This window comes from Pristis pectinata, chromosome 7, assembly GCF_009764475.1.
Source record: "Pristis pectinata isolate sPriPec2 chromosome 7, sPriPec2.1.pri, whole genome shotgun sequence".
Taxonomy (NCBI): domain Eukaryota; kingdom Metazoa; phylum Chordata; class Chondrichthyes; order Rhinopristiformes; family Pristidae; genus Pristis; species Pristis pectinata.
This window is the reverse complement of record NC_067411.1, coordinates 25,338,056-25,360,997: the sequence shown is the minus strand read 5'-3', so window position 1 is coordinate 25,360,997 and position 22,942 is coordinate 25,338,056. Positions and strand designations below refer to the sequence as shown.

At 38.7% G+C, this 22,942-nt stretch overlaps 1 protein-coding gene across 5 annotated transcripts in view; it reads left to right on the top strand.

Moving 5' to 3' along the window:
* polk (polymerase (DNA directed) kappa) overlaps positions 1-22,942 on the top strand; it is a 79,828-nt gene that overhangs the window by 12,178 nt on the left and 44,708 nt on the right. For 2 of the 5 annotated variants that reach the window (XM_052019239.1, XM_052019240.1), the window contains exons 2-3: positions 9,622-9,827; positions 18,364-18,483. In XM_052019239.1, coding sequence (XP_051875199.1) covers positions 9,681-9,827; positions 18,364-18,483 — 267 coding nt within the window. In that variant the 5' untranslated portion in view covers positions 9,622-9,680. Of the gene's footprint in view, positions 1-39; positions 192-9,621; positions 9,828-12,137; positions 12,216-13,322; positions 13,453-18,363; positions 18,484-22,942 lie in introns of those variants that run through there. The other 3 variants (XM_052019241.1, XM_052019243.1, XM_052019244.1) reach the window with 3 other exon arrangements.

The window sequence follows — 22,942 nt, the reverse complement described above, 5'->3', positions numbered from 1 at the left end:
GTAAACTTAAATACTTTTCATTGCGTCTCGTTTGTTCAGCGTCCTACTTTAGGACATCGTCCGGTTCCCGGTACCGGAAGTTGTGCAAGTTACAGGTCTTGCTGCTGAGGTGTTTCACGGAGCGATCGGCTGTAATTCGCAATCAAAGTCCATGTTCCTGTAGCCAAAACATTGTGAATGGCCCACTTGTTGTAAGTCAGTGGCTTGGTTCTTGGAGAAGTCCCGGTAATGACAGGGTTGAGAGGATGTCTGTGACAATCCCGGAGAGAAAGTGAACCACTCTCGTCTGAGGTTAATCGGACTTGGCTCTTCTGCAAAAAGAGGCACATTTATGAATATTCACATTCGCAATGCAATGAGGCTTTATTCGGTCTTGTCACCAGAACTGTGTATTTCCACTTCTTTGCCGTTGTCTCACGCTTCCGTGTTTCAATTTATCTGTTGACTTTCCTCCGTGACCCTTTTACCACCTAGATTTGAGTCCCGGTCAGCCTGTTTTGGTGGAAAATATGAACTTGAGATCGCTAAAAGCATTCTTCCCCGTCTTCGAACTTGCAAAAAGACCTCCTCATCTTTCACATTTATACTTGCTGACCCACATCTCATTCCAGTTAAATGACACCTTTTTTAAAAACGTCTCACCCTTGTGTTTTCCAATATGTGTGCTGTGGTGCCATATTTTAGTTTATACGCTGTCCTCTAATTCTTGTCTGTTACCTCTTTCCAAATTGAAACACTATGCTATTGGCATCCACAGCCCTACCTTCTGGAATTTCATCCCTAAACCTACTGCTTTTTCATTTCAAGGTGGTCCTCAAAATCTTTCTTTTTGACTAAGCCTGTGGTCACTCACCCTGATGGTTTCCACGTGGGATGGCTTTTAGTATGATAATGCTCATCTGAAGTGCCTCAGGGTTTGTTATATTTAAGGTGTATCTAAATGGAAACTGTTAAATAGTACCACTTCTGAATAAGTTTTCTTTTAAGAAATACAAAATTTGCAGGGAGCTTCAAGATTTCCCATGTTACTTTTACAACCATTGAAACATCATTTTAGTTTGGTCATGGTGCAATAAAAATGTTGAAGGTTTTCTGTGCACATTATTTCACCTGCTGACACAAAGATATCCTGTAAATTATAAACCCACACAGTTGATAGACAATGTGTTACTCTGTTGTTGGCCTTGTTAAAACAGCAGTCAACCTCTATTTTGTTAGAGTATTGTGTGTTTACCTTAATGAGCAACAAAATTCATCACAAAGATAAGATGAAACTTTACAGTATAAATACCTTCTCAGAGCTGAGATATTAAGTGGTATTGCTAGAATATAAATCTGTGGTCCTGAAAGAGAACAGTTTAGATTGTGGAGTGTCAAATTACAGGTAGAAACTGAGAAATTTTGTTTTTCCTCTATTTTCCTGTCTCTTTCTCTTTTGATATTAACAGTTCTTTCCCTGTTATTTATTTCCATGCCTGATTTGACTTAACTCATCCGATTTACTTCTCCATCATTCCTCTGTCTCTTTCTCAGTCTTTAAATCTCTCAATTAATGAGCTGATCCTTTCGTTCACTAAGGTCCAGGAAACCCATCTTTTCGAACTGAAGTGTGAGGGGAAAATGTCACATCAATGCTGCATGCTACAAGAAGCCCATTCCAGCAAAATCTGGACCAATGTAATCTCATTTTCCTGTGCCATCTGGATGGTCAAGGAGTTACCCGACTAAAATCTATCGGGTACAGCTAGTAAAGTTGCTGCCTTACAGCTCCAGTGACCTGAGTTTAATCCTGACATTGGGTGCTACCTATGTGGATTTTGCACATTCTCCCTGTTATCACATGGATTTTCTCCAGATGCTCAGATTTGCTCCCATATTCCAAAGACGAGCTGGTTGGTAGGCTAACTGGCCACTGTAAATTGCCCCTGCTGTGGGTGGGTGCTAAAATCTGGGGAAGTTGATGGGAATGCGGGAAGAATAGGTTACAAGACAAATTAATGAGGGAATGGGATTGCTCTGAGGGTTGACGTAGATTCGATGGGCCAAAATGGCCTCCTATGTCAGAAGGAAATATAGAAATATATCAGTAAACAACACTGCCAAGTCGAGAAAGTCTTCCTAGTCAGGCAACTCACAACATTTTAATTGCTGGAAACTAAATTGAGGACTATTTTGAGGAGTAAGGGTTCAGCAATAATTTAATAATTGCCATTGTACAGTCGTACACACAGGAACACAAGAGAATAGAAGCAGGAGTAGGCCATCAGGGCCAATATGATTATGGCTGATCTCTGACCTCAATTCTCTGTGTGTCATTTCTCTATACTCTCGATCTACCAAATACTTATCCTCCTCCACTGTGAATACTTCTAATGATCCAGCTTCCACCACCCACCGAGGCAGAGAATTCCAGATACTCACCACCCTCTGCAAGAAGAAATTTCTATGTACTCAGTTTTAAATGAATGGCCCCTCGCCTTGTAGTTATGTCCACCTACTGAATATTGAAAGGCCTGGATAGAGTGGACGTGGAGAGGGTGGCTCCATTAGTGGGAGAGTTTAGGACCAGAGGGCACAGCCTCAGAAATAGAAGGATGTCCCTTTAGAACAGAGATGAGGAGGAATTTCTTTTTTTTGTTCAAGATGGCTGCTCATGCCTTTGTCAATATTTTTATTAATTTCAAATAAGAAGTACAAAATGCATGAAACAAAGGAAAAAAAGAAAATGTTACAAAATAGATTATATTGAGTCACACAAGAAATCACAATGCTTCATATTGATAAACAAAAAAAACATCAATTGATATTGATAAGTTGGAATAATTTTATTATAAAAAAAATCTAACCCCACTACCAAGACCAAAGCTGTTTAGTAACATCCAAAAGACATACTAGTATTGGCCAATATCTGTACATTTAGCACCAAATGAGTGGTTTTGAAAGTAGTTCAAAAAAGGTCCCCATAATATTTGAAAGGTCAGAATAGATCCAGAAATAGAGCAACGGATCTTCTCTAAATTCAGATATGACATAACATCCCGTAACCATTGAGCATGAGTAGGGGGAATAGTTTCCTTCCATTTCAGCAATACAGCCCTCCTGGCTATAAGAGAAATGAAGGCCAATATGTAAGTCGGAAGTCTCCAGAATTATATCTTTTTCTCCAACAATCCCAAATAATGCAGTTAAAGGATTTGGCTTAAAATTTATTTTAAAATGTACAGAAAACGTTTGGAATACCTCTATCCAGAATTTTTCCAAACTCGGACATGACCAAAACATATGGATTAAGGAAGCCTCTCCATTATTGCATTTGTCACAATAAGGAGATATATCTGAATAGAAATGCAATAACTTGTCTTTGGACAGGTGGGCTCTATGGACCACTTTAAATTGAAGGAGGGAGTGACATGCACATAATGATGAAGTATTAACCAGTTTAAAAATTTGATTCCAAGTTTCCTCAGAAATTGAAATCTGCAGATCACGTTCCCAAGCGTTTTTAATTTTGTTTAAAGGGACCTTATTCATTCCTGATAATCTAACATAAATCTTAGATATTGAAGCATCATAGAAAGGCTTCAAATTAAAAATTACATCTAATAAGTTCTTATCAGGACTTATAGGGAAGGTATGTACTTGAGATTGGAGAAAATCTCTAATTTGCAAATATGGAAAAAAAGTGAGTTTTTGGCAAATTATATTTAGTTGCCAATTGTTCAAACATTAAGAAATTTCCTCCAACAAACAGATCCTGAAAACGAGTAATAACCAATCTATCCCATTCTTTAAAAACTAGATCAGTCATAGAAGGTTTAAAGAAAAAAATTAGCAAGAATGGGACTAGACAAAGAAAAATTCAATAAACCATAGTATTTTCTAAATTGTAACCAAATCCTCAAAGCATGTTTAACTACCAAATTATCAGTTAATTTTTTTTATTGATAAAGGAAGTGAAGAGCCAAGCAAAGAAATAATAGAAATTTTTTTAACAGAATTAACTTCCAAAGACACCCATACTGGACAGGCTTCATGATTAATATAATGTAACCAAAAAGTAAGATTTTGTATATTGACTGCCCAGTAATATAACCTAAAGTTAGGTAAAGCAAACCCTCCATTATTTTTAGCTTTCTGAAAATGAACTTTATTTAACCTAGGATGTTTATCTTTTGATATGTAAGAAGAGATAATTGAGTCAAGAGAATCAAAAAAAAGACTTAGGAATAAAAACGGGTAAAGCCTGAAATAAATACATAAATTTAGGTAAAATATTCATTTTAATAGAATTAATGCGACCGATCAGTGATATAGAGAGGGGTGACCAATTTGGTAAGATCCTTTTCACATAATTCAATAAGGCAAGAAAGTTCTCTTTAAATAAATGTTTATAATTCTTAGTAATAGTTACACCCAAATAGGTAAAATGGCTTCTTACAGTTTTAAAAGGAAGATTAATATCGAATGGTATCAGATTGTTCAAAGGGAAAAGTTCGCTCTTGTGTAAATTCAATTTATATCCTGAAAATTGGCTAAAACGGGAAAGTAAAGAAAGCATAGAAGGTAACGAAGTCTCAACATCAGAAATGAAGAGCAGTAAATCATCAGCATAGAGCGAAACTTTATGGATGATACCTCTCCTAGAGATACCAGCAATCTCTGTAGATTCTCGAAAAACAAAAGCAATAAGAGGAATTTCTTTAGCCAGAGGGTGGTGAATCTGTGGAATTCATTGTGGAGACCAAGTTATTGGATATATTTAATGCAGAGGTTGATAGGTTCTTGATTAGTAAGGGTGTCAAAGGTTACGGGGAGAAGGCAAGAGAATGGTGTTGAGAGGGAAAAATAAATCAGCCATTATTAAATGGCTGAGCTGAATGGCCTAATTCTGCTCCTATGTCTTATGGTCCAATGCCAGCGACCCAGGTTCAATTCTGGCCACTGTCTGTAAGGAGTTTGTATGTTCTCCCCGGGTCTGCATGGGTTTCCTCCAGATGCTCCGGTTTCCTCCCACGTTCCAAAGACATATGGGTTAGGAAGTTGTGGGCATGCTATGTTGGCACTGGAAGCGTGACGACACTTGTGGGCTGCCCCCAGAACACTCAACGCAAAAGGTGCATTTCACTGTGTGTTTTGATGTACATGTCACTAAAAAAGGTATTTTATCTTCCACTAGTGAAGACATCCCGACATCTGCCCTGTCAAACCACCTTATGATCTTATATGCTTGAATAAGGTCACCCCTCATTCTTCCAAACTCCAAGGAACATAGGCCCAAATTATTTATTCTGTCTTGGTAGGACAGCCCTCTCATCCCAGGAATTGGCACAGTGAATCTCCTTTGCACTGCTCCAATGTTACTATATCTTATTTTTAAGTAAGGGGATGAAAACTACATGCAGTATTCCAGATGAGACCTCACCAACACCCTGTACGATTGCAACAAAACCTCCCTTTGCAATGAGGGCCAAAATGTGGTTTGCCTTCTTTATTACTTGTTGGACCTGTCTGCTAGCTTTTTGTGATTCATGCATTAGAACACCTAGATCCCTCTGTACTTCACTCACTCGCAGTTTTTCATTTCAATAATAATTGGCCTTTTGATTTCTCTTACTGAAGTGCATGATCTCATACTTCCCCACCTTAAACTTCATTTGCCAGTATCTTGCCCACTCACTCAATCTATCTATATCCCACTGCAGGATCACAGTATCCTTATCACAACATGCCCTTCCACCTATTTTTGTATTATCAGCAAATTTACCTACTGTTCCTTCCTCCAGGTCATTAATGTCAGTAAACTGTACACAAAAGGTATTGTGCAGTGAACTATATTCCACAAACTGAAAATTAAGAGCAGATTAATACAGAGCTTCATGAAGTCAAAAATGGAACCACTGCCAAGAGCAGTTTTACTTAAATATGTTATAATTAATACACAATATGTTTGTTCTGTGGCCTCATTGCATCATAGCTATTACTATGTTTGTATTCTGGAAATGGGTAATTGCACAGTTGTTGCAGAGGAATTTCATGTTGTAATGTTGCTTATGCCCCAAGAACTGTTAACATAGGTTTGCAAATAAATTCCTTTTTTAAAAACTTGTGGTTTGGACTAAGAGATGATCATATTTGTAGAATGCTGTCTTTTGAAAACTTGTAGGTTTTCTCAGTGGGAAGATTGAGGAATTATTTGAAACTGTTCAAGCTCACACTCTGAAGGAAGCCTGAATACTATGATATGAACTTTGTTTTTTGAGCTTGAAGCATTCCTATTATTCGGTCCTTAAAAAAGATTTTTTGCAGTTTATACAAATTCACCCTGCCTTGTCCTTCTCCCATTCCCAATTCAGTTGGTTGCTGTAGTTCATGATAAAGCACACAAATGTGTTTTTATTAGGATCTTCTTCGACTTTGTCTTGGGAATTGCTGATCATCTGACCAGTATCTTCTCATGTAAACAGATAATCCTGGAATTACACAATACACTAGGTATCATCAGTGGAAAGAGAAACAGTTCCCGTTGATGTATTTTCAGAAACTCCATTAATCTGAAATGTTAACTCTGCTTTTCTCTCTCTGGTGAAGCTGCTAATCCTGCTGAATATCTCTAATCTTTTGCTCTTTGTATAAACCCACTAACTACAGATCAGTCAATTTAACCTTGGTGGCGGGAGAAGTTCTAGAAACAATATTTTGGACAAGTGCAGATTGATTAGAGAAAGCTAGTCTGCAACTGTTGAAAGTAAATCATTTCTAAGTAACTTGAATGAGTTTTTGGTGAAGAACAGGGGGTTAATATGAGAGTTGCTGTTGATGTGATATGTATGAACTTTCAAAAGGTGTTTGTAAAGGTGACAATCTTGTCACTAAGATTGAAGACCTTTGGCAGTATAAGCAGAAAATTGATTGAGTAACAGAAAATGGAGAGTGTAATGAAGATTTTCTTTTGGATTGAAGGGAAGGGAGCATTGGCCATTTCTTGTGGTGTGTATGGACATTGTGGTGTTTTTTAATGTATCTTTACAATAATGGCTTTTGAGTGCAGACCACAATTTCCAAAAGACAAAAAAACTTAGCATAGTGAATTTGAGGAGGATAGTTAGAGTTTATAGAGAGACGGGTGGAAGATGAGGTTTAACATAGAAACGACACCAAGCAAAACTGCAGAAGAAGAACTGTGAAGTGTTACATTATGATAGCATGAGAAGAGGTAATATACATTTGGAGGTGTACTGAACTGTGAGGAGGATTGTAAAAGACTTGCAGGAGGTTTAGAGAGGTGATGGAAGGGCAGATATGTGACAGGTGAAATTTAGTGCAGGACCACCGCCAAAGAAAAATGCAGAAGAAGATATGTGAAGTATTACATTTTTATATGAAGATAGACAAATGACAATATAAATTAGAGAGCACAATTCTAAAAGTTGTATAAGAACAGGAAGATCTGGGCACATATTATTGTTGATGGTGAGGAAAGTTGTAGGCAGCAGGATGATAATGATCAGTTGATAAGATGGGCAGAGTAATAGCAGATGGAATTTAATCCTGATAAATGCAAGGTAAAGCACTTTGGGAGGACTGATGTACCCAATGAATGCTAGGGCCTTGGGGAGTATTGAGGAACAGAAGGACTTCAGTGTACAAGTCCAAGAATCCCAGATGGTGGCAGGACAGGTAGATAAAGTGATGAAGAAGATATTGTGAATGTTTGCCTCCATTAGCCAGGGCATAGATGATAAAAGGAAGGAGATTATGGTACAACATTATAAAACATTTGTCAGGCAATAGCTGGAGCACTGTGCAGTTTTGATCACCACACTATAGGAGGAACGTGATTGCAGTGGAGAGAGTGCAAAGGTGATTCACCAGGATGTTGCCTGGGATGAAGCATTTTGGTTATGACAAGAGACTGGATAGGCTGTTCTTTTTTTCCTTGGAGTGGAAGAGGCTGAGAGACTACCTGATAGATGAATACAAAGTTATGAGGGATATAAGACCTATATTAGGAAACTTTTCCCAATAACAGAGGTAGGTGAAACTAGAGGACATAGATTTATGGTAAAGGTTAAGAGGTTTAAAGGGGATTGGAGGAGGAATTTTCTTCACCCAAAGGGTGGTTAGAATTTGGAAAGCACTGCCTGAGGTGGTGATGGAGGCAGGTATTCTCACAACATTTAAGAAGAAATCACATGAGCACTTGAATCACCCATGCCTTAAAAGGCTATGGACGAAGAGCTGGAATATAGGATTTGTGTAAATGGGTACTTGATGGTCAGCACAAACTTGTTGGGCCAAAGAGTCTGTACTCTGACTCCTACAGGGCCGACCCAATCCTATCGGGGCTGCGCATTGGCGCAGCGAGAAGAACTGCTTCACAGCTGCAGTGAACCAGGCTCAATCATGTACTCCAATGCTGTCAGCATGGAGTTTGCACATTCTTACTGTGACCCTGGGTGCTCTAGTTTCCTCTCACATTTCGAAGATATGCAGATTGGTAAGTTAATTGGTCACTGTAAATTGTTTCTCATATATTGGTGAATGGTAGAATTGATTGGAATATGGGGGGGGATGGTTACAGGGAAATTTGGTGGTATTGCTTTGTGAACTGGCATGAACTCAATGGATTGAAATGGCTTCCTTCTATGTCCTAAGACAATATGGGTACAAATCCTATGAAATTACTGTGTAATTAGCTGAAAGTGGCAGGGCAGGTTGAGAAAATGGTTAAAAATGGAAGTAGAATCTTAGGCTTCATAAATGCATTCATGGGGTATAAAAGCAAGGAAGTTCTGAGGAACCCTTATAAAACACTGGCTTGGCCACAACCTCTAGTATTGTGTGTATAATTCTGTGTGCCACAATTTTGGATAGATGTAAATGTTTTTTAGAGAGTGTAGGAGAGATTTATGGTAATTATTCCAAGAATGAGTAACTTCAATTACATGCAAAGACTAAAGAAGTTGGTGGTGTACTCCTTGGAAGAGAGAAGATTCCAAGGACATTTAATAGACGTATTTAAAGTCAAGAAGCATGTAGGCAGAATAGATTGAGAGAAACATTTCTTACTGGTGAATGGGCAAGAACTGGGGCAGATGGATGATTGGCAAAAGCATCAAAAGGGAAATTTTTTATACACATATATATAAAAACGATTAAGTAGTGGAATGCACTGCCGGGGGTAGTAGTGGAGGCAGATTCAATTATAATGTTCAAAAGGAATCTGGATAAGTGTCTGAAAACATCATAATTAGGTCCTTCCTCAACCATTTTGTAAATTGAATCACTATAATGTTTTGTTGGGCTATCACAGTAAGTCTTACCATCAGGACACCACAAGTAGAACTGCAGGTGCTGGATTCTGAAATAAAAACAGAAATGCTGGAAGAACTCAGCTGGCCAAGCAACATATGTGGAAAGAGAAGCCAATCAATGTTTTGGTTCAGCAACCATTCCTCAGAAGTCCATTATTAAAAATACTGTATTTATTGTTGCTTTGCAACTAGATACAAAAGAAACTTTGTAGTCTATTTTAAATTGAGTCATCTGTTTATGCTGTTGAAATCTACCACAAGATTTATTTTGATAATTGGTCAGACATTTTTTGTTTTAATTTTTTAGGACCAGAATATTGAAGAAAAGATCAAGGTATAACCAAATTGGGAAATTAAGGAGCCATCATGGAACATACTGCAAAAGGAAATGAAGAAAGCACTACTGCTAATGATGCTGGCATTCTTTCCAGAATAGCACTTAACGATAACAAAGCTGGAATGGGAGGTTTGGATAAAGAAAAAATTAACAAAATAATTATGGAAGCTTCTAAGGTTAGTTAAAACAGATCTTTACTTACAAAACAAAGCAAGGGTAAACGAGTTTGATGCTTTTCTAATTTGTGAGCTGAATTATGTTTGAATGTGAACTCTAATCCTACTAATTAAAGTTAATAAAATAGACAGCCTATTTACCTAGGAATGTCATGATGGATGAATGGAATTGATTTCCTCCTTTACACCTAGTGTGAAAATAGGTTTGACTGGAAATATTTATCAAAAATGCACTTGCGACATCCAATCATAAAACCATTATATGAACTCGTGACTAATTTACCACAATATTTCTCCTCACACAGCACTCTGTAACCCAAATTCTTGTGGCCTACATTCCTAATGCATCCTGATTGCCCCTAATCACTTGTATGGCTGCCTGACCTTCTAAGTTCTGCTCTCCACAAGTTTCAACTCATTTAGAGCTTTACTGTCCAATGTCCACTCTTGCCTCTCTTTTTCTCTTTATATATCTGAAAAATCCTTTGGTATCCTCTTTTATATTATTGGCTAGCTTACCTTCATATTTCATCTTTTCTCTCCTTATTGCTTTTTTAGTTGCCTTCTGTCAGTTTTTAAAAGCTTCCCAATCCACTAATTTTTGCAATATTGTATGCCCTCTCTTTTGCTTTTATGCTGTCTTTGACTTCTCTTGTCAGCCATGATTGCCTCATCCTCCCTTTAGAATGCTGCTCCTTCTTTGGGATGAACTGATCCTGCGTCTTCTGAGTTACTCTCAGAAACTCCTGCCATTGCTGCTCTACCATCATTCCTGCTCGGGTCCCCTCCCAATCAACTTTGTTCAGCTCCCTTCTCATGCCTCTGTAGTTAACTTTACTCAACTGTAATACAGATACATCCGATTTTAGCTTCACTCTCTCAAACTGCAGGGGGAATTCTGTCATATTATGATCACTGCTTCTTGAGAGTTCCTTTACCTTAAGCTCCCTAATCAATTCTGGTTCATTGCACAACACCATATTCAGAATTGCCTTTTCCCTAATGGGCTGGACCACAAATTGCTCTAAAAAGTCATCTCGTAGGCATTCTACAAATTCCTTCTTTTGGGATCCAGTGCCAACCTGATTTTTCCCAGTCTACCTGCACATTGAAGTCCCCCGTGACCACCGTAACATTGCCCTTCTTACATGCCTTTTCTATCTCCTGTTGTAATTTGTACCTCACATCCTGGCTACTACTCAGAGGCCTGTATATAACTCCCATCAGGGTCTTTTTACCCTTGCAGTTTCTTAACTCTACCCACAAGGATTCTACAGCTTTGGATTCCATGTTCCTTCTTGCTAAGGATTTGATTTCATTTTTTTTTTACCAACAGAGCCAACCCACCCCCTCTGCCTGCCCGCCTGTCTTTTCGATAGGATGTGTATCCTTGGATGTTTAGCTCCCAGCTGTGATTCAGCCATGATTCTGTGATGCCCACAACATCATATCTGCCAATTTCTAACTGCACTACAAGCTCATCTACCTTATTTGGTATGCTGCATGCATTCAAATATAACACCTTCAGTCCTGTGTTCACGAACCTTCTCAAATTTGTCTCCATGTTGCATGAAGTTAAATTCTTATCCCTTTCTGAACTTTCTGTCTTATCTTTTACTCTGGGGTCTTCAGTAACCTCTCCTGCACTCTCCTTCCCTTTTACTTAATCCATACTTTTCCAATCTGTTGAACCCACTCCCCTCCTATTTGGTTTAAAGCCCTATCCACAGTTCTAGTTATGTGATTCGCCAGGACCCTGGTCCCAGCATGGTTCAGGTAGACCCTGTCCCATTGGAACAGCTCACATCTTCCCCAATACTGGTGCCATTGTCGCACAAATTCAAACCCACTTCTCTCATTACCAATCTTCGAGCCACACATTTAACTCTCTGATCTTATTGACCCTGTGCCAACTTGCATGTGGCTCAGGTAGCAATCCAGAGATTATTACCTTTTTGGTTATGCTTTTTAATTTAGTCCCTAGCTGCTCAAGTTCCCTCAGCAGAAACTTCTTCCTTGATCTACTTACGTCGTTGGTGCCCACATGGACCACGAAAACTGGATCTTTCCCCTCCCATTCTAAGTTCCTCTGCAGGTCAGATGAGATGTTCTGAACCTGGACACCAGGCAGGCAACACAGTCTTCGGGAGTGTCTATCTTTGCGACAGAGAATCATCCCCTACATGGTCCCAAATATCTGTTGCTTCACTTCTTCTTGACTTGCCACACTTCAAGAAATGTATTTATGTGTATGACTTCGAAAAACAACTGAAGTGTTTTAATAAATGTTATGCTTGGAAATCCATTTAGTGGCATCAGAACTTGCTTGTGGTTGGACATTGGTACCTCCAGTTATATGATTAACAAATTGACTTCACCACATTTACAGTTAGGTGATTTCTTTTTAAATTGCCTTTAATGTTACCACATATTTATTTTTCTCCTCTCTTAGTATGTTGTAAAAACTTGTGCTTTTTTATCTAAATTACACCTAGGGCCATTGCCTTTTAGGAGAATGAACTGGTATTACTTTGGATCAAACTGGGTAACCACAGTATAGACTTATTTTTTTGTGATTAAATCCATTTTCAGCTATATTAATAAATTGAACAGGGTTACCACACTGAATTACATCAAGGGATATGTTTTTCTACAAAAGAAAAATAATTACATTGATTATGAGAATTGACAGAATATTTGGCATCCAACACATGCAGATGCATTTTAGCAGCAACCTGAATTTTGGCCTAACCAGTATAATTTACTACTGTCATTATTTTGCTTTGGGAAAATATTACCCTTTCACACCGACTAGGAAGAGATCTCTGGCCTTGCAAGAGATTTTTTATAAGAAACCTAAAAATATAGGAAATTAATACTGAAAATGTTTTTATTGAACAAAGGCATCGTTGCCTCTGACCTGTAGATTGATTATTCAGGCCTGATTGGTTTGTGATAACTATGTTATTAGAATAAAAGCTGAAATGCTGGAAGAACTCAGTCAAGCAGTATAAAGAGAAACCAGTTAATATTTTGGGTCAGCAACCCATCCTCAGAACTGTGGGGGAAGTGGAGGGTTTATAGTTTTTAAAGCAGGGCTGGGGGGTGGGGGGCGGACGAGTGAGGTGTGAGACCAAAGCCTATATGGGGATAGGTTAAGACAGATCAGGTGATAAGGAGCATGAGCACTGACCGTTAACAAGACATTTTAAAGTAATGGGGTGAGAAAGGGACATAAGCATGATAGTGGGCAACAATAAGAGAGCAGTTTACCTAAAGGTGGAGAATTTAATGTTCATTCTAATGGGTTGCAAAGTAACTATACGGAAGATGAGATTTTTCTCGAGTCCACGTTGGACCTCAACTAAGCAGAATGGAAGCAGGATTGTGAATTAAAGTGGCAGGCGACAGGAAGTTTCTGGATCACTACTGCTGACTGAGCGCAGGTGCTCTGCAGTGTGAACGTCCACTCTATGTATCGTTTCTCCATTGTAGAGGAGACCACACTTTGAACACCAAATGCAGTACACTAGTTTGGACGAAGTGCAGATGAATCGCTGCTTCACCTGGATTGATTGATTGGGCCCTGGATTATTATGTGACTCATGTATACTGATCAGCAAAGGTGGGCTAATTCTACCATCACGTAGTATTATACTTTTATGGATAAAGCATGCATTGGTATAGATATAGTATGTTACTTCATTTAAACAACATCTGTATTCACTAGTGTTTCTGTATTCACTAGTGTTATTAAGTACATAATTTTAAATTCCATCCCATGGTTCAGCTAACAAAGAATTCACTGTGTGGAATCACTGATTTGGGCTGTTGGACCATCAATTGACAATTGTTCTTTTACTTCACTAAATTTATTTGTGCTTCCAGACTCTCTTCTCTCTTTGTTTTATGCTGCATTGATTTTTTTGTAAACTGATATGTTTTACTTTGGTTTGTTATGGAGTCTGATTATCCTCTCTGCTAATGCCCCTCATGAAGAATGACGGTAAAATAGGTGATATTTGAAATAGTTGCTCGTCTCTGCTGATTCCTTGCCCCTAGGATAGGTTTTTTTGGGTTCAAGTGAGTGCAGGATATTCTGGTGTATGCTCTGAGTAGTGAATTGGGAAATAGCTGGGCATATTGTGCTTTACCTCTAGGCTTGCAAATCTAGATCTCATCAAAACCACACAGAGCATCAAGAAATTGTTGCTTCTGAACTATTAAAACTAATTAATCTTGTCACAGTAAGTTGAGGCAAGTACTCAAAAAATGTATTTACATTTTTATGACACCATTTATTTTGTGCTGCGCGATGGTGCAGCTATTAGAGCTGTTGCCTCACAGCTCCAGCAACCTGGATTCACTTCTGACCTCCAGTGTGTGGAATTTGCACATTCTCCCTGTAACCTTGTGGATTTCCAGCAGGTGCTCTGGTTTCCTCCCACATCCCAAAAATGTGCGGGTTGGTAAGTTAATTGGCAACTCTAAAATTGCTTCTCGTGTGTGGATGAATGATAGAATCTTGGGGGAGGGGAGCGCATTGGTGGGAATGTGGGGAGAATAAAATGGGTCAGAATAGGATCAGTGCAAAAAAATGGGCGCTTGATAGCCACACAGACTCGGTGGGTGAATATTGGTATTGGTTTATTATTGTCACTTGTACCGAGGTACAGTGAAAAGCTTGTCTTACAAACCGATGGTAGAGGTCAATTCATTACATAGTGCAGTTACATTGAGTTAGTACAAAGTGCATTGATGTAGTACAGGTAAAAACAGTAACAGTACAGAGTAAAGTGTCACAGCTACAGAGAAAGTGCAGTGCAATAAGGTGCAAGGTCAGAACAAGGTAGATCGTGAGGTCATAGTCCATCTCATTGTATAAGGGAGCTGTTCAATAGTCTTATCACAGTGGGGTAGAAGCTGTCCTTAAGTCTGGTGGTACGTGCCCTCAGGCACCTGTATCTTCTGCTGGATGGAAGAGGAGAGAGGAGAGAATGTCTTGGGTGGGTGGGGTCTTTGATTATGCTGGCTGCTTCACCAGGACAGTGAGAGACAACGAATAGGCCTGTTTCCATGCTGTATCTCTCTGACTGTTAGAACACAAGACATTAGAAATGGGAGCAGAAGCAGGCCATCCAGCCTTGCAAGTCTGCTTTGCCGTTCATTTAGACAATGGCTAACATTTTATCTCAATGCCATTTTCCTTCACCATCCCATAAGTGCTGATTTGCTTATTATCCAGAAAATCTATTGGTCTCTTCTGTTTTAAATGAACTGTGATTTCAATTCCCAGTCCTTGACCTCTCTGTATTACCCATTCTGTTCATTTCTGGTGAAGATCACCAGAAGTTTGAACAGCTGCATTTCATTTTTCTATAGGGTGCTGTCAGATCTGGTTATTTTCGAATCCGCAGGTTCTTTCAGGAGTCCAGGAATGAGTTGAAAACAACTTGATGCTTCACAAAGTTTTATTGGAAAAGTTTAAAACAAAGAAACAGTCACAGAGCACATGACACTAGCTTTACTACTAGGAGATGAGCCGAGACAAAAGGAACTAAAGATGAGCTAGGGCTAGGGGGAGGGGGGGTGAGGGATGGGGAGTGGGGAGGAGAGCAGGAGAGAGATAAGCAAGAGAGTGATTAACAAAAAGTGACACCTTTTATACCTGAGATAAGAGGTACTCCTTAGCTAACAATAGTCCAATCAGAAAACCTATTATATACCTGTGGCAAAACCAACCAGTGGGAAAACACATATTCACCTGATGGACGAACCAATAAGCTAGGAAGCGGCCATTCCTTGTGCAGCCACTTGAGGTGTATTAAATACTATACATGTTAAGAAACTACTTAAAATAGTCAAATCCAACAGTGTTATTGGTCTTTTGACCAAACTATATACCAGAACAACTTTAGACCCATTACTCCCATTGTAAGATAGGAAGATAAGAAGTAGGAGCAGGAAGAAGAATGCTCCACGCTACATCAAGATCATGACTGATCTTCTTTAATGCCATTTTCCTGCACTTTCCTCATATCCCTTGATTCCCATTTTATCCAGAAATCTATTGACCTCTGTTTTAAATTAACTGAGTGACTGAGCTGCCATAGCAAGGTAGAGAATTCTAAAGATTCACCACTCTTTGGGTGAAGAAGATTATTCTTGTGTCAATCCAAAACAGCCTCTTCCACACTCTGAGGCATTGATCCTGACTCTAGAGTCTGCAGCCAAGGAAAGCATCCTCCCTGCATCCAGCCTGTCAAGCCCATAAGGTTCAATGAGATTTTATTTCTTCTAAATGCTAGAGAGAATAGGCCTACTCGACTCAATCTTTCCTCAAGCAGCAAACTTGCCATCCCTAGAATCTGATTAGTGAATCTGCACTGCATTCCCTCTCTTGCAAGTGCAATTTTTCTTGTGTAAGGAGATCATAACTGTGAACAATATTCCAGGTACAGTCTCAGCAAGGCCATACACGATTCCAGTAAGACTTCTTTTATTTGTGTATTCATATCCTCTCTTAATAAAGGCTAATATACAATTTGTCTTCCAAATCGCTTGTTTTACTATCTGCATGTTGGCTCTTTGACTTTTGAGTACAAGCAACATCTGTCCCTTTTGAATATCAGCATCTTCCAATCTCTCAACTTCAATAAATACTCTGCTTTTACTCATCTTTTCTGTAATGTATTCCATAGTGGATGATCTCAAGTTACCAATAACATTATATTCCATCTGCCATGTTCCTGCCCCCTCACTCAGCTGTTCACATCCCTCAAAGCCTCTTCACGTCTTTTTCCCCACTCACAATCACACTTAGTTTAGTATCATCAGAAAACTTGAAAATATGACATCTTGTCCCTTTAATCAAATCACTGATATAAATCATGAATAGCTCGTGCCCAAGCATCCCCACCAGTCAGTAATCACAGCCTTCCAACCTGAGAAACTTATTTCTATTTTGCTTTCTGTCTGATATCCAATTCCCTATTCCATGTACTTTAACCTTGTTGACAGCATACCTAAAGCCTTACGAAAAATTAAAAATTCTCTGATTTTTCCTTCCCTATTGATTCCATGTCACCAAATAATTCCAGCACTTTAGGCAAACATGATTTTCTTTTCATAAATCCATACTGACTCTAATTAATCCTGTTGCAGTGAAACTCCATTAATCTGGCATGCTGGGATCTTTGGTCTGTGACAAGCAGATTTTCTGGGCTAATGGATCATATTTGTATTAATATTCCAATACACATTTCAAGTTAACTCTTTTTGATTTTACACAGTTGAATGATAGATGTTCCAGTAAACCCGATAACTTTATAGGGAGCGCAAGAAATGGAACTATGTGAGTGGAAAGAGAGTGCAGGAACCAGGGCCCCTGTGAGGAAATGTAGTTCATTGGCTAAAAAGGATTTGGGAATATTTTGAAGTCCTGAGATGCATTTCTTTCTTTCTTTCTTTAACACTATCAAAAATCATGTATTTATTCTAGGCTCTGTCAACAGAGGTAATAATTTATGTCTTATCTACCCTGTCAAATTCATTCATCACTTTAAACATGTCAATTAGTTTCACCCTTGATCTTCTATAATCAGAAGAATGCAATCCCAGTCCATAAAATTTATTTTCATGAATTAAATCTTTAATATTGATATCTACTGATGAATCTGCATAGCATGCTATTCAAAGTTTATGCATCCTTCCTGAGCTAGTGGAACCAAACACATTAATAGTCTAACTAGAACTTTACACATATAGGGTCATAGAGAGAAGCAGGCCTTTCAGTCCACTGAGTCCACACTGATGTTAACCACCCATTTACACTAATCTTACATTTAATCCCATTTTTCGCTTCCCCACGTTCTCAACAATTCCCCTCTAAGGGCAATTTACAACGGTCAGTTAACCTACTAGCCTGCATGCCCTTGGGATGTGGGAGGAAACTGGAGCATCTGGAGGGAACCACACCATCACAGGGAGAACATGCAAACTCCATACAGACAGAGGTCGGGATTAATCCCAGGTCTCTGGCACTGTGAGGCAGTGGCTCTAGCAGCTGCAACATTGCGCCATCCCATTAATTCCCCTCTTTTGTATTCCACTCTTCTTGAGAACTTTGAAATTATTTTTGTATCTGTCTGTCGGCTTTTAGTAATTTCAATGCATGGAGCCTTGAATCTCTGCTCCTCCACAATTTCCAGGTTTTTATCATTTGAAAAATTCACTTGTCTTTCTTGGGTTGAAGGTGGATGATCTCACACTTTCCCACATTGAACTCAATCTGCCATTGTTGAATTTATGAATTAATTTGTTTATTAAAAGTGTCTACCACCTTTGCAGCATTTAAGAGTATTGTTTTTGAAAATGAGCATCTCATCTTGCATAACTTTGCATTAATTGCAACCTGAAATGAGGATTGTCTTTGTCAAAAAATGGAGTCTCGATGTTGCTTTGTTTGTAATTAGACAGCTAGAGTCCCTGAATTCTTTTAACTCAAAACTTAATTGTAATTTCTTTTTGGTCCTAGGGATCAAGATTTTATGAAAATGAACAAAAGAAGGAACAACAGGTGAATCAACGTATTGAGAAAATGTTGCAGCAGAAAGCACAGATTACCGAGCACCAGCGAAAGAAGCAACAGCAGCAGGTAATAGGCAAGGAAGAAAATAGAAATAAACATGTTTTTATTTCAGATTTCTAGCAACTGCATTTCACGGTTTCAGCAATTTTTTTTCTCATATCCCTCCTTCTATTTACACTTCCTTCAGACAGATCAGCAATGATTAATAAGCTTTCACCACCTTCTCTCAGTCAACATTACCACCATCTGTCTCATTCAGTCTCTTTCGGTCTCTACCCTATGACATATTATTGGAACGTAAAAAATAGAAACAGGAGCAGGCCTCTTGTGCCTGCTCTGTTAGTCAATAGGGTCATAGCTGATCTTGTACCTCTCTGCATTAACCTCCATATCCCTTGATTCCTTTAATATCTAAATATCTGTCTCTGCTTAGAATATACTGAGTGACTAAACGTCCATAGCCCTATTGGGCAGTGAATTTCAAAGATTCATCATCCTCTTGGTGAAGAAATTCCTCTTCATCACAGTCTCTTATTTTGAGAATATGACCACTGGTTCTAGATGCCCCAGCCAGGGGGAAACACCAACTTTGCATCTACCCTGTCAAGTCCCATAGGAGTTTTGTATATTTCAATGATATCATCTCTTATTCTTCTAAACTTGAAAAAATGCGGGCATAGTCAGCCTTGTATAACAAACCCTCCATCCCAAGAAATCAATCTGGTGAACCTTCACTGCATTCCCTCTATCCCAAGTATATCTTTCCATAGGTAGGGAAACCAGCTGTATTCAATATTTCAGACTTGATTTTACTAGAGTTCTGCATAATTAGAGGAGAACATCTGTACCCTTATACGCAAGGTCAATGTAATGTTCAAGTCATAGAGTCGTACACCACATCCTTGCTGACCTTTTAGCCCATCTACACTCATCCCATTTGTCTACATTAGGTCCATATCATTCTATGCCTTACCTATTCAAGTCCCTGATCAAATGTTTCTTAAACATAGTGATTGTATTTCATTCTCCTTTGGCAGTATGTTCCAGATATCAACTACTCTCTGTATAATAAATAAACTTACCCCTCAAATCCCCTTTAAAAGTTCTTCATGTCACCTAAGCCTACGCCCTCTTCTTTTTGATACCTCTACCATGGAAAATGTTTTTGACTATCTTCTGTATCTATGCCTTTTATAATTATATATTCCTCTATCAGGTCACCCCGCAGCTTCTTTTGTTTCAGAAACAAAACCTAGCCTATCCAATCTGCCCCCATAATTAAAGTCCTCCAACCCAGGCAACATCCTGATGAATCTCCTCTGCACTCTCTCTGATGCAACCACATCCTTCCTGTAGCGTGGCGGCTAGAATTACACACAATACTCCAGGTATGGCCCAACCAATATTTCGTAAAGTTGCAACATAACCTCTGAACTTCTATATTTCTGCCCCGACCTATGAAGGAAAGCATGCCGTTTGCCTTCTTCATCACCCTATCTACCTTTGATGCCACTTTCAGGAAACTATGGACTTGAACCCCAATGTCCCTCTGTTCATCAACATTCCTTAGCACCCTACTGTTTACTGTATATGTCCTATCCCCTATTTGACCTCCCAAAATGCAATACCTGGCACTTCCATGATTGCCTTTCTAATTGCTTGCTGGACCTAGATATTATCATCGAAGTCCCTCTGACATCAGTCAATCTCTCATCATTAAGAAAAAGCATTCTACCTTTCAATTTTTGCACCAAAGTGGATTACCTCACCTTTCCATCTGCTATGGTTTTGCCCATTCATCAAATACGTCTCTGTTCTCTGCATCTTCTTTGCAGCCCCCACTGCCACTCTGCCTTCTTCTCTTCACTGCCTTCAGCTTTTATGTCAGATGTCCTGCACCCAAAGATAAAGAAAATAGCATGGGTTTTTTCCTAAACTTGTATGGAACCTAATAAATTGAATCTGTCTATTTTTTGGGAATGATCTGAATGTTACTAGCAAGGCCACCATTTAAGGTAAGATACTTATTTATCAGTCACATGTACATTGAAACACACAGTGAAATGCGTCCTATTGCGTTACTGAGAATGTGCTGGGGGCAGCCCACAAGTGTTGCCACTCTTCCAGTGCCAACATAGCATGCCCACAACTCCTAACCCATATGTCTTTGGTTAGTGGGAGGAAACCGGAGCACCCGGAGGAATCCCACGCTGACACGGGGAGAATGTACAAACTCCTTACAGACAGCGGCAGGAATTGAACCCTGGGCCACTGGCACTGTAATAGCGTTAAGCTAATTGCTGCACTACTGTGCCGCCCATTTATTGCCCATCTCTAATTGCTTTTTGAACTAAGTGGCTTGTTAGTCTGTTTCAGAGGATCTGGAGTCACGTGTAGGCTGGACCAGATAAAGACACCAGGTTTCCTCCCTGAAAGACACCTGTGAACCAGATGGGTTTTTATGGCAACCTGGTAGTTTCTGTGGTCGTCATTACTAAGACTAGTTGATCTTTTTTTCCAACTCCCAGATTATTAATCTGATATTAAATTCTACAGCTGCCCTAATTTTTCCCCCACATAAATTCTGTAAGAGCAAATTTTATTCCAGATCTTCGATCTTTGGGTCGTGATTTGTGAATTCCGTAACCCAAATGTCCATAATGTGGGACAACCTGAATTCCTTTAATGGCCTATAGCAATTCCATGAGATTCCCTTTTGTCTGTGTTGCTCTTGGTCCTGATCAGTGCTTTCTACTTTCAGTGAATCTGCTGTATGTAGTGTTTCATTGTGATACCTTTTTCTTAAAAGTATAACATTATATTTCTGAAGTTATGTGTAGAGGTTTGAAACAAACTGTAGTTCTTGGTAATGTTTCCAAGTAGAGACTGAAATTGATTTTATAGTAAATTCTTCGTCAAGTAAGTGAGCGAGAGAAAACTTTGATTAGTCATCCCCTCATGGTATGAACTAGATCATGGGTTTCACTATGAGGAATTTGTAATGAGCATCCAAAGGGCATGATGTTACAAAATCATTCACATGGTAACAGTTAGTCCTTTCATTCCAATATTAATTATAATTATAACTCCTGTATAAAAGAAGTAGTCGAAGCTCATAGCGGGCTTAATTATTTTTAAAACTTGATCTGACTGTTTGGCAGATTGTTATAAACTAAACAGGATCAGAAATACAAACAAGGGAGTTTTTTAATATGTCTTCAGTTATCTCTGGCAATATTTTTTTTCTGCAATATAATCCCAGGAAGTTCTTTTTTGAAAATGTAAAAGGACCCAGCAGCAGTGGACGTTGTGACTGACAGTTTTTTTTTAACAGACATTTTAATATTTGTGTCAAAGAATTGAAAAATAAATGGATTTATTATGGTATAAAAATAGCACTGGTCAGAAATTGTAGCACATGATTAATTGATATTTTGTATTAGATTCTGGAAATTTGAGGATGACAGCCAGATTAAAGAATTAAATGTTGAGTCAAATTCTCCAGATTAATCTATCCTCAACTATTCATCATGGTATGATTGCTTGTTCTTTTTTAACTCAAGGTTAATTTAAAAAACTATTTTTTTCTCTATATTCTGGAGGAACCCAGCTCATAACAGATATTGTACCATGAGTATTGACAGTCAATTTCCTTTCTGAATCTCCTGTGTGCGTTAGCAAGCCATGTAGCCCTGGTGTATTTCAACCAATCTGGACCCTGTCTTTTCAAAAATTCTCGTAAAGCAACGATAGCATTAAGAAGCATTTTCACTTTTCCCCCTCCTCCTTAAACTAGGGTTCCAGAAGCTAATTATAATCATCCCAATTGCTGACTAGAAGTTGATGAATTGGTGATCTGTCACAATTTGAATCATATAAAAGCTTTCTTTTATATATCTGTTGATGAAGTGTGGCTTAGAGTTGGCAGTCTTCTAAAACTGTCCCCTGGATATTGCTACAAGCAACCTCAGAGAATAATATCATGGATATTTAGAATAGCTAAGTAATATTGAAAATAGGAAACTAAGCAAATTAAACAGTATCTGAGGAAAGCCAAGCCTAGGATTAGCATTCTAGATTTGTAAACTGGAAGATGTGACAGGAAAATTGTTTTTAAACTAGGGGAAAGAGATGACTTCTATTGGGTGGAACATAGTAAGTAATTAAACTGATATCTGTGCAGACAAGAAATTTAAGACAATTGAGGTATTAAGTTTTGTAGCAGAATAGCATGAAGAGGGAAGCTTGAAAATTGATCATTTGGTGAAATAGCAATTTAGTACTCAAGAAAGACATGAAAGGAGACTGGTAGACATAAATTATAGACTGTTCCACTAGCCCATTCCAGTTATGTCTTTCACTGTTGGAAACTCAAGTCCTCTCATAGAAAACCCATTGAGATTTCTTACAAGACTCAACAGGATGGATGTAGAGAGGATGTTTCCCCTGGCTGAGGAACTGTGGTCTCAAAATAAAGGGTATGTTGTTTAGGACTACAAAGAGGAGAAATATCTTCACTAAGATG